The sequence below is a fragment of the Mastigoproctus giganteus genome, chromosome 13 (genome assembly GCF_048544385.1).
Source record: "Mastigoproctus giganteus isolate SK-2022 chromosome 13, ASM4854438v1, whole genome shotgun sequence".
NCBI classification, from domain to species: Eukaryota; Metazoa; Arthropoda; class Arachnida; order Uropygi; family Thelyphonidae; genus Mastigoproctus; species Mastigoproctus giganteus.
Window position 1 is genome coordinate 47,243,397 of NC_143587.1, and position 12,068 is coordinate 47,255,464.

At 37.8% G+C, this 12,068-nt stretch overlaps 1 protein-coding gene across 11 annotated transcripts in view; it reads left to right on the forward strand.

Moving 5' to 3' along the window:
• The window catches only part of trol (terribly reduced optic lobes), a 1,731,230-nt gene that overhangs the window by 1,356,137 nt on the left and 363,025 nt on the right, over positions 1–12,068 (forward strand). For all 11 annotated transcript variants that reach the window (XM_090387691.1, XM_090387694.1, XM_090387699.1 and 8 more), the window contains one exon: positions 5,801–6,073. In XM_090387691.1, the coding sequence (XP_090243817.1) occupies positions 5,801–6,073 (273 nt within the window). The remainder of the gene's footprint in view (positions 1–5,800; positions 6,074–12,068) is intronic.

The window sequence follows — 12,068 nt, forward strand, 5'->3', positions numbered from 1 at the left end:
CACTGTTTGGCCATTCTTCTCAAAAAAAGACAAACCAAAATCTGAATGCCATAATCCAGCCACATTAAAGAAATGGTCAGATACAGCTTCTTCTACTAAACACCAGTAATGCCTTACATTCTAAAATGGAATTGTAGAGGATATCGTAGCAACCTTAATGATATTCAAGTTTTAATTAACCGATACTCTCCAGTTGGTTTCTGTCTACAAGAAACCTACCTAATGTCTCAAATTTCTACCAACATAAAGAAGTATTCTATCTATCGACAAGATCGTAATACTTAAAATGTGGCCCGTGGGGGCGTGGCTATTTTGGTCAGTACAAAGAGTCCGACCAAACAAATTGTTTTCTGAACTGAAATTGAAGTTGTTGCAGTACGTTTGATAGCCCACATTGCGTTAACACTAGTATCAATCTATCTCCCACCAAGTCATACCTTCTCTTACCAAGATCTTGAAAATCGTTTAATGCAGTTACCTTCCCCTGCCTGTCTCTTGAGGGATTTCAATGGCCACCACCTCTTATGGGGATCAACTAAATTAGATAGACATGGCCAACTAATTGAAACCTTTCTGGATAAGCAAAACCTTACTGTTCTTAATACTGGTGCACCCACTCACATACAATTACCAACTAGACAAACTTCTGCAATCGATCTATCAATATGCTCCCTGATTCTGTTTCCAATTGTGGAATGGTCCACTATGGATGATCCCATGGGAAGTGACCATTTACCAATCGTTTGTGAGCTGCTCACTATCCAACCACCATTATCACAACCCTGTAGGAAATGGAAATTCTCAAGGCAACTGAGTCAAATTTCAATCAGCTATCAGTCTGGATGAGAAATTTATTCGAACGCAGCCAATAGATGAAGCCACAGATTATATCATGTCACACCTATTATCTGCAGCTAAATGCTCAATTCCATTGTCGAATCCCCCCCCCTTCCCGATGGCACCATAATTATTGATGGAATGAAAAATGCACAAAAACAAAGATGATGAAAAATAAAGTGTGGAATTCTTTTCGTAGATCTCCAACCACAGTTAATCTTATTAACTGTAAGAAGCTAAGGGCAAAAACATGTTTCACACAAAGACAAGCCAAAAAAGAATTCTTGGATTCGGTTCACCATTACTGTAAACAAAAACACTAATTCCAGGTTAATATGGAAGAAAATTAGGCAGATTTCCAGCAAATTTCCAACCAACCCTTCCCCAATTCTTTCATGGAATGGACAAGAGCTCTCTGCTCCTTAGGACATTGCAATGCCCTGGGCACAACCTTCGCCCAAGTTTCAGCGACATCAACTTACTCTCTAGATTTCCAGAAAATTAAGACCATGTTTGAACAGCGATCCATCAACTTTTGAACCTCTGTATTCCTTCCATATAATCAGCCACTTCAATATTATGAACTTCTACATGCTATCAAAACTACACGGAATAGTGCCTCTGGGCCAGACAGAATATATTATATCATGTTACAACACCTTGAAGAAAAAAATTTAAAAATACTGCTGTTCTTCTATAACTGAATCTTTCTTAAAAACCTTTACCCCACCTCTTGACACCATGCCACAGTTCTGGCCTTTTTGAAATCTGGAAAAGATCCTACCTGTCCATACAGTTACAGACCAATTTCCCTCTCCAGTTGCCTTGGCAAGTTACTTAATCCATAATCGACTTGGATCATAGAAACACAACATCTTCTGAGTAATAATCAGCATGGATTTCACCAGAACAGGTCCTCCTTAGATCTCATGATCAAAGCTGAGTCTGCTTCGTAATGCCCTTGTAAAAAAATAAACATCTTGTTATGGTTTCCATAGACATAAAGAAGACGTTTGACATTACCTGTTGTTGTGGCATTCTCAGTGACCTCCATGCTCTTGATCTACGAGGCAACCTGCCTATATTCATTAGGAACTTCCTCCAGAATCATTCGTTCCAAGTTCGATAGCACAACTCGCTTTCTATGACATTTTTACAGGAAGGAGTACCATAAGGGTCTGTACTGAGTGCAACCCTTCTTGCCCTAGAATCAATTCCATCACAAAAGAACTTTCAAATACTGTTCAGACCTACCTTTAGACTGATAATCTCTATTTCTTTCCATTCTCAGAACATGAGATCCATTGAATAGCAATTGCAGATATCCCTGAATAAAGTCCAAAGGTGGGCAGTGTGCAATGGCTATCATCTGTCACAGCAGAAAACCATTGCAATTCACCTTTGTAATCAACGTAAACTACATTCAGATCCTGAACTTCAGATGTCAAACTCTACCATTCCAGTGACTGACATCATCAGATTCTTGGGATTAATCCTTGACAGGAAGTTAAATTCCTTTGAGCACATTAAAAAAGCTGAATATACTAAAAGCTCTATCTGTCCTGTCTTGGGGAGTAGACCGTACATCTTTGCTGCTCCTATATAGAGCATAGATCAGCTCCTATATAGATCAGATCCTGTTTGGATTATGGTGCTCCAATCGATGATTCTGCCCGAAAGAGTACACTATGCTGGCTGGAACCTATACAGCATAGTGCATTGAGGATTGCCCTTGGTGCTTTCAGGACATCTTCTACCCATAGTTTATATATTGAAGCTCATGACCCCCTCTTAGCCTCTGCAGGAAAACACTACTTAAGTATGCAGCCCGAATACAAAGTTTCTGTCAGCATCCTATCAAGCCATACCTCTTTAATCCACTACTACAAAACCTCAATAGAAATAAACCAGTAAAATAAGACCGACAGGCTTATGCCTTATTGAATTAATGCAGAGTTGGAATGTTCCTATTTTCAACAGGCAACAATTAATGAATTACTCCCAACTGCCTTGGACTCCCCCTCCTCAGTTATCTTTCGATACTTATCTTCACAAGTGTGGAAAGAATCGTCTACCAAAACTCAATGTGAAATAACTCCATGCAAGCCATATTCGGAAATACGCTGATTTTTTGCCAATTATATATATTGTATATATAATTATATATATTATATAATTATATATTTTTGCCAATTATATATATGGCTCCAAATCACATTTAGCCGTTGGAGCAGCGGCAGTATTTCCCTTTACTGTCATTTTGGCTGCCCTTCCACCTGAGTACAGCAGCTTCTCTGCAGAACATCATGCAATAAAATTAGCTTTAGACAACCTGAATCTCTACCCATCTCTAAAATAAGTTGTATACATGGACTCTCTCAGCTCAGTTACAGCAATGCAAACTCCTCCTACAAGGTTCACCCTGTGTTAAATCAAATTAGTAGACTCCTTTTACAAATTGAATGTGATCAATCAGTGACCTTTTTCTGGATCCCAGCACATTCGGGGATAAAGGGAAACAAACTTGCTGATCAAACTACTAAAAATCTATCAACTTTTATTTAACTTCTGACTGTAGTCAGAGGTTCCAGCCTCTGACTACAGTCACATCATACAAACAGCATGTCTTGCACAGTGGAAAGAGTGGCACCTCCGTAGCCAGGTGGGCAGGAGCAGCAGTGGTAGCACACGCTTCTTGATTAGACCGGGGTTTGAGCCCATGCCCACCAAATACGGAGGATACGGAAAGGTCAGGGAATGACCGCCACATATCCCAGGAGCAATATGGCCTTAGTTGCTAATGCTCCTAAAAACCAAATAACAGACAAGCAGTAGAAAGAGCTATGGCATACCCAAACCAATAATAAACTCTACCATTTGAAACACGATCCAAAGCGTTGCCCCTCTAGCACCAAAACAGTGTGAAGAGAAGTGGTACTTGCAAAGGCACTAATCAAACATACATATCTGACTCACCTCCATCTACTCACAGACGAAAATCCTCCTCAGTGTCCATACTGTTCAGAAAATTTAACACAGTCAAACATATTCTGATTGACTGCCCTCACTATCAACAGGACAGAACATCTGTCCTGTTTTCCCTGAGAAATCTACGATAACCAATGACGTTACAACATATTATTGGAGATGATGCAAACATTGAGTTTTTCTTTTATCTGAAAATAATTGGACTATATGATAAATTCTAAAATATCTCTGTAAACAAAACCAAGTGGTTATGCCTAAATTTTGTTATTAGCATTTTCCTGTGAATAGGCGCATTATAGTCACAGCAGCTTATGCGCCGTTAAACACCCATAACACACGTGTTGGATTGTGTCCTGTTCCAGAAAGTTCTGCACACATTTCACAAGTTGCACATTTTTTTGGCTGATGCATTTTTTTGGCTGGAGAATTGGAGAACCCCTGTAATCTTCCCCCAAGTCACAACACTCCTGCATTTTTGTGCCTGTTTTTTTGCTGTGTGTGTGTGTGTTAAAATAACATGTAATATACAGGGTTATTCAAAAAGGACTTTACAACTTCGTAAGTGTATAGAAATTTATTCAGGAGACTTATGTAATTTATTGAACTGTCATATTGTAGCAAAAAACATCAAGTTTTACCTAGAGTAGTCATTTTGGTTCGATTTGACTGCGATTGGTGATATGGCAGACATTCCATCTGAACTCAATTTCTTCCCAAATCAAACGTAATATATCCGGTGTAACTTCTGTAACTGCAGCAGTGATTTTAGTTTTGAGCTCGGCAAGATTGGTAGGTAAGGATGAAACAAACACTCGATATTTAATGAAATCCCATAAAAAAAAAAGTCTAGAGGTGTCAAATCTGGGGAATGAGGTGGGCCTGCTAATGGCCCTGCTCGACCAATCCACCGACCTGAGAAACTGTCCTTCGTGGTCATCTTCGTTGAACTGTGGAATGAAAAAATTTTCCAGCATATCCAGATACACAATACCATTGATGGTTGTCTCATGGTAAAAGAAGGGTTCGTAAACTTTTACTTTGCTGAGGGCGCAAAAGACATTCACCTTTGTGCTGTCATGAACATATTCCAGACATGCACACAGGTTTTTTCCAGCCCAAATCCTGCAGTTGTGGGTGTTAACCCTACCACTAACATGAAATGTTGACTCATCACTAAAGATTGTTGTTCAGTAGTGTCTCGTCTTCCTTTATCTTATGTAACATGTCTGCACAGAATTCCTGATGAGCAGCCTTATCTGAGTGAGTAATTTGTTGCACCATGGTAAACTGGTATGGCTGCAAGTGCAAATGTCTTCGTAACACCAAATGGTCGGTGGTGGAATGCCAGTCTCACGGGATGCACATCGCGTTGATTTCACAGGACTCCGAACAAACTTCTCCCTCACCTTTTCCACGACAGCATCAGAAACACGTGGGCATCCTGTAGATTTGTTATGGCGAACAGAACAACCTGTCTCAACAAAATTCTTGTGCCGTGAGTATGTAGGTCTACTGGGAGGCACCTTTCCATATTTGATGCGAAAATTCCGCTGCACCATTGTCGCAGGTTTCTTTTCTTCAAACCAAAACACACACCGAGCATGCTCTGCTCCTATGAAAGTAGCCAATTTTGAAATGCAAGCCATTGGCACTCGCAGTGACAGAATCCGGTACTATCGCGCTACGTTAGCAAAACTTGATGTTTTTTTGTTACGATATGACGGTTCAATAAATTATACAAGTCTTCTGAATAAATTTCTATACACTTATGAATTTGTACAGTCCGTTTTTGAATCACCCTATAAAGGTACAAATTTATTTAATCAGTATAAAATAAATTTATTACTCAAATTCTGAATTTTTTTTATTTTTTTTTATAAAAAAAAAATCTGGATTTAACTAACTAAATTCTTCATGTTAATTAATAAAAATTTAAGCTAATTTAATTGTTATAATATCACCTGAAACTCTTTAGGTGCTCCTTCTGTCAGAATTATGCAAAATAATCCCTACAGAGTTCGTTCTGGTGAGACGGTAAGGTTCGAATGTGTGGCTCAGGGAGATCCAAGACCTAGTGTTGTTTGGAGAAAACTTCGCCAAACATTAGTATCATTTTCTCCAGTGGAAGATATAGAAGAAGGCACCGCAGTCCTAGAAATACGTCAAGTTTCCCAAGCTGATGCTGGAGTATATATTTGTTCTGCAAGAAATACAGCAGGTGTTACTGAAGAGCGAATTCAATTAATAGGTATGAACCTTATGTATGTAGTATTATGAAAAGCAATTGGCATTTTTTGTAACTATGGTTTTTTTTTTTTTTTTCCCCTACATGAAAAAAGCTTGTCTTACAGTCACTGTATAAATAAGTAAAGTAGTAATAATCCAATATATTAAAAAGATATTCATTATCATAAATAATCGTTAGCGTCTTAAGTGCTTCTTTCTTGTTTGGAGAGTTCTGGGCTCAAATTCCATTACAGAGAGAAGAAATTCTTAAAAGCCTCAGTAATCAGGGCCATAAACCAACATTAAGCAAATGTAGGCATCTCCTCCTATGAGTTATTCTAGATTTTTCAGTCCACACAATATGCAAATCAGCTCTGATATACTATTTTAACTAATAGTATATCAGAGTATATAATGTAAACCAGTGTGATTGAGGTTATATTGTTCAGTGGCTGAAATTTAGAGCTCTTGAAAACAGATGTTTGAAAAATTTTTACATTTTTTTTTTTTACTTAATTAACACTGAATTATTTTTAATAGTTTTAATTGTCTTAATGAAGTGTATTAACTTATTTTTGAATTTAGCTATTGATTTATTAAATTACAACTTAATATTCACAGTGTTATTGGTTATTCAGCTACAAACATATCTTGTCACTAGTAACTTATAGTGTAGTATATTGTAGTAGTTAATTTCATTGTTTTAAATTGTACTAAATAAATAGCCCAAGGGTTCTAATCATTTAGGTTAGCTTATTCCTGTATTTATCTAAGCATTTAATAATTCAGTAGCATTATTAGAAATGTAATCACACAGTTACTACATCTTATGAAATCTCTCCACTCTCTCTCATTTAGATGTTCTGTTTCTGCAGCATATCTTTTCTATAGATACTTCCATGGGCACTGTTCTTTTGAGTTGGTTTCTATAATCCCCCCCCCTCTTTCATCCAAACATGTGCTACAACCAGTCAGCATCATTTTACTGTTCAGCTTAAAACTCTGAGAATAATCTTTTTTTCATTTATTCCTTCAACTTCTGTTTTTTAGAAAAACCTCCCTTCACACGTATTTCCTGAAAATAATCTGTGCAAAATCATGGCTTAAACAAGAGCAACAAAGCAGAAAGCTCAAAGTAGCAGGAATGCTTGGGTCAGGAGAGACCTATTAATGGCAGTTCTCTTGTGAATGAGAGCTACATACAGTGCATTACTTGTTGCCTTTCTGCAGAGTTATCGTAATGGAACTTGATATATCCAAAAGGGATGTCATTGTGTTCTTTCTTTGCAGAGAGTGCAAGGAGATTAAGTGCCAATGAAGTGTTCTAATGGGCTTACATCAAGGCTTGAGGAACAGGGTTTCTGAATTCAAAGAAATCAAAAGGAGGGATCCATAAAGCACTCAGCTGCCCAGCACAACACTGGAGATTAATTAAACTTGCTCATCACACAACATGATATCCTCCATGGCAGATGATGCCAATTATACAAAAAGTAGCTATTGTTGGGGAAACAAGGAATGTATTTCGTAAAATGAATAGGTTGAACAGGACCAGGGTATGTCTGCCAGGGGGAAAAAGTTGATGTCATAGAGCAGCTATCACCTTTTAAGGGTACTAAAGATAATGTTGGATACATTGATACTAATGATATTAAGAGTGGGAGATCTGAGAATTTACTTAATAAGTACAGAGCAACTTTGAGAAAAGTTACAGGTTAGAATTATATGTGAAAGTGTCTGTAATTTTTACCAGACACAATAGGAATGAGTACATCATAATGAGAGTGTTGCCTATCAATTTGGCCCTTTAGAAATACCCTTAAATGGAAGGATGCAAGAATATTTGCTGATGCTATTGAAGAAGTGTTGTGAGTCGGGAAGGATAAAGTGACATTTACCATTCAATAAATCATATATAATTTCATGAAGAGCAGTGTTACTCTTTCATCCTTAGCATATCATGTTAGCTATGTGATTGCCCATCAACTCCTGTATTATTAAGATTATCAATGCAAGACTTATAGAGGTAAAGTAAGATGCTAATAAGTCAACTTTATCTTTAGATGATAATGTAATAGAACTATCAGCAGGGGGCACCTCCGTAGCATTTAATCTCCATAGCCAGGTGGGCAGGAGCAGCAGTGCGTAGCAAACGCTTCTTGATTACACCGGGGTTCGAGCCCGTGACCACCAAATATGGAGGATGCGGAAAGGTCAGGGAATAACCACCACATATCCCCGGAGCAATATGGCCTTAGTTGCTAATGCTCCTAAAAACCAAATAATAACAACAGAACTATCAGCACATAAGAGGTGACAACTTATCTCTGGGCATTATAATGATGAAATTTCATAGAATGATGCATGATGGAATGACTTTGACCAGAACCTGGAAAGCTCTACTACCATTTGTACAAGAGTACAAGTTTCTTATACTTGTACTTTGCAAAATGGTTCGGATTTATTAATTTAGAGTAGACAGAAAATGTATTTTTGAGATTTGATGGGAGCCAGATGTGCTGTTTTATTCTTAACCTTGGAGCTTACCTGTTGGGAAACCCATGTTTGAAATAAAGGAAATAAGAATTTAATAGACAAAAGATTAGGGTGGAATGGAGCATAAAGGATTTGATCCTTATAAGAATAATTTCAATAATATGGTCTGAACAAGTATTTGTGACCATGAAAAAGAATAATAGAAATATGCCAGTAATACCATTTTTCATCATTATAATGGCCAGCAACATAGGGCTGAGAATGATCACAAGGGAGAGAGAGGTGGGGATGTTGGAAGAGAGACCAGCAGCGAGTTATGATCTGATTAGCTAGAGGATAGCTAATAATTACTCAGTGTACTTTATAATGGTTGTTAGGAAAAGATCAAGATTATTAGGTGTGTGATTAGGACAATACAGTATTCTAGTAGGTAAATGAACAAGTTCTAAAGTCATTAGGAATAAAAATTTTTGCCTTGACATTTCTTTATGCCTTGACATTTATATATGCTGGGTCCATACAACTAGAAAATGGAAGCCAGCTGTAATTATAAACATTAAAATTAAGGAATGAAATTACTTCACTTTTAGGAAAGTTAGACTAGATATAATTTAGTTTCAAAGAAAGTAAAAAATTTCTGAGTGATTGTTGAGTTGGGAGAGTGAAAGAGACCGCAAATAAATTTGATGCAATGTGGTAAAGCAATTCTGGAATCCATATGGGTGATCAAGACAAGGTGTGGGCACCTCATTTCTCTTGTGGTGGGCGTAGGTCATTAGAGTGATGGTTTCTTGGTGGTAGTCTATGTATCTAGTAGTATATATGTATTTAGTTATACTTCAAACATGGAGAGAACCCAAACATCACAATGACTGCTACTTTTGTATAGTGGATATATATCAAAGTTTTAAGAAGTCTGTAGACCAAAAAGCTGCAGTGTATCCCAACGTGCCATCCTCTAGTGCTCCAGTGCCACACATTGAAGACCTGCCAATTCACAATCCACCTTTTAGAGAAGTCTTCAGAATTTGTTAATGAATCTGAACAAGAGCTGGTTTAACCTGAGTCTAACTAAATTCTGCGCACTGCTTCTGACAACTTGTTTTAATGAATGGAATCTACTGGATCCAATCTGCAAGATTTCTGAATACAGCAAAAGACATATCACCTATGCATGTTTTTACACTATTGCAGAATACCTGTGCTATTGCCCTGATTGGTTTTTATGAAGAAATTGATATGTCACAATCCAGAAGAGTAAAGGCATTTCATAGGCAGTTCAAGTAAAAGTTCAAAAGTTGTGCTCCTTCACAGTGCGAATGTACCCTCATTGATTCCTCCTGCACACTCTGTTCAGATCATCACTTGACCATATGAATATAGAATGTATGTGAAGACTTAGATGCTGGAGTTCCTTCTGAGTTTGCAAGGTGGGTTCAATGATTTCTGTGTTTTTTCTGCCTCTGGTACAGCAGGCAATAGATTAGCACTACAGGAGATGAAAATGGTCTGCCAAAATTAAGTTGCAACCTGTCACACAATATAGTGTACAATCCCTTGATTTTCAAAATCAGTCTAGCTTCCAAAACTCCATATCAGGTTGTGACTGGTCAAACAATTTGTTAAAGAATAGGTCCTGAAGGTGATTCCCTTAACAAATACAACCTATATTTCTAGAATTTATTGGTAAGTAAACCAGATATTGGTTTCACAAGAACTAGAAGAATGATTGATACTGAGCAAAATGCCTAGCACTTATTTCACTTTTACAGTGATTGGTTTTCTTGAAAACATTGGGGTGAAATTACAAAGAACCAGATGACATATTGATTGTAAATGATGGGAAAATGGGATACAGAATGTCAGATAAGCTCAATTACTTGCACTCTCAGCTGGGTTTTTTTTTTTTTTTTTTTCAGAACAATCTGGGTGATATTAGTAAAAAAGATGGGGAAAGATTAGCAATAGTAGAGGTATATGATGCAAGAAAGACCATCATATAAAGCATCAGCCAAAAAAAAAAAAAAAAAAACCCTTCCCACTTCACTGATTTATGCTGTCAACTTCTACAACGACAGATGGATGTTTGTTCCAGAAATCAACCACCTGCTGGATAAAGACAAATTTCCACACAAATTCTACAACTGTCTTTCCTGAATTTGAATTTATGTCCCCTCAGGTGATTAATCGGGCAAGAGGAAGCATCCCATCAGCATTGAGCTTGCTCAAACCATTTAAGGCCTTATACACCTCAATCAGATCACCTCGCAAGTACCTAGTCTCCAGACACTGCAATTGGCAGAACTTAAGCCTTTCTTGTAAAAGCAACGCTTTGTTCCATTCACTAATCAGTTTCCCTTCTCTGTACTCGTTCCAGCACTCTGTCCTTCCTAAAAATGAGACCTCCAGGCCTGTATACAGTACTCAAGGTGTGACCTGACCATTGCCTTATACAAGGGGATAATCACTTCCTTATCCCTGCTAGAAAAATTCCTATATATCATTGGCAGGACACCATGAATAGCTACTCTTGCAGCCTGTCTACACTGTACTTGGAAAATTTCATATCTGAAATTCTGAAATTCATATCTGAGATTCCGAAATTCATATCTGAGATTCCACCAGAAGACCAAGATGTACCAAGGAAGGTGGGATGAAGCCATTTTGGATAACTGTCTGTGACTCTTGGATTGGGATGACCACAAAAGACAGATGTTCAAGAGTGCATTAGTAGAGGCATTTCATGCAAGAAAGTAAGCTTATACAGTATCAACCAAAAAATCACTTCCCATTTCACCCATTTGTTCACTCCAAAAGTTTGTCCAGTTCTTCCTCGAATTTATTTCAGTTATCAATTTCCACAACGACAGATGAAAGTTTGTTCCAGCAATCAATCATCCGCTGGCAAAAGGCAAATTTACTCACATGTAGTCTACAACTGTCTTATCTCAATTTGAATTTATGCCCCCTCAGGTGCATAATCTGAGAAATCCCATCAGCATGAGCTTGCTCAAACTGTTCAAAGCCTTGTCCACCTCAATCAGATCACATTGCAAGTGCCTAGTATTCAGTCACTGCATGTTGCAGAACTTAAAAGCCTTTCTTGTAAAAGCAACCCTTTGTTCCATTCACTAATCAGTTTCCCTTCTCTGTACTCGTTCCAGCACTCTGTCCTTCCTAAAATGAGGTCTTCAGACCTGTATGCAGTACTCTAGGTGTGACCTGGCAATTGCCTTATACAAAGGGATAATCATCACATTATCCCTACTAGCAAAATTCCTGAATATCATCGACAAGACCCCATTTGCTGCTTTGGCAGCCTGTCTGCACAACTCATAAAACTTCATATCTGACTGCAGAATTACCCCCAGGTCTTTTTTCATTCTCCACTACATCAAGTGTAGTACTGCACAGTAGGTATGTTACTCTGGGATTACTCCATGCAGTACTTTGCATTTGTCAATATTAAACTTTAGTTGCAACCTCTCAACCCATCTGCCCAAATTTCTAGATCCTGTTGC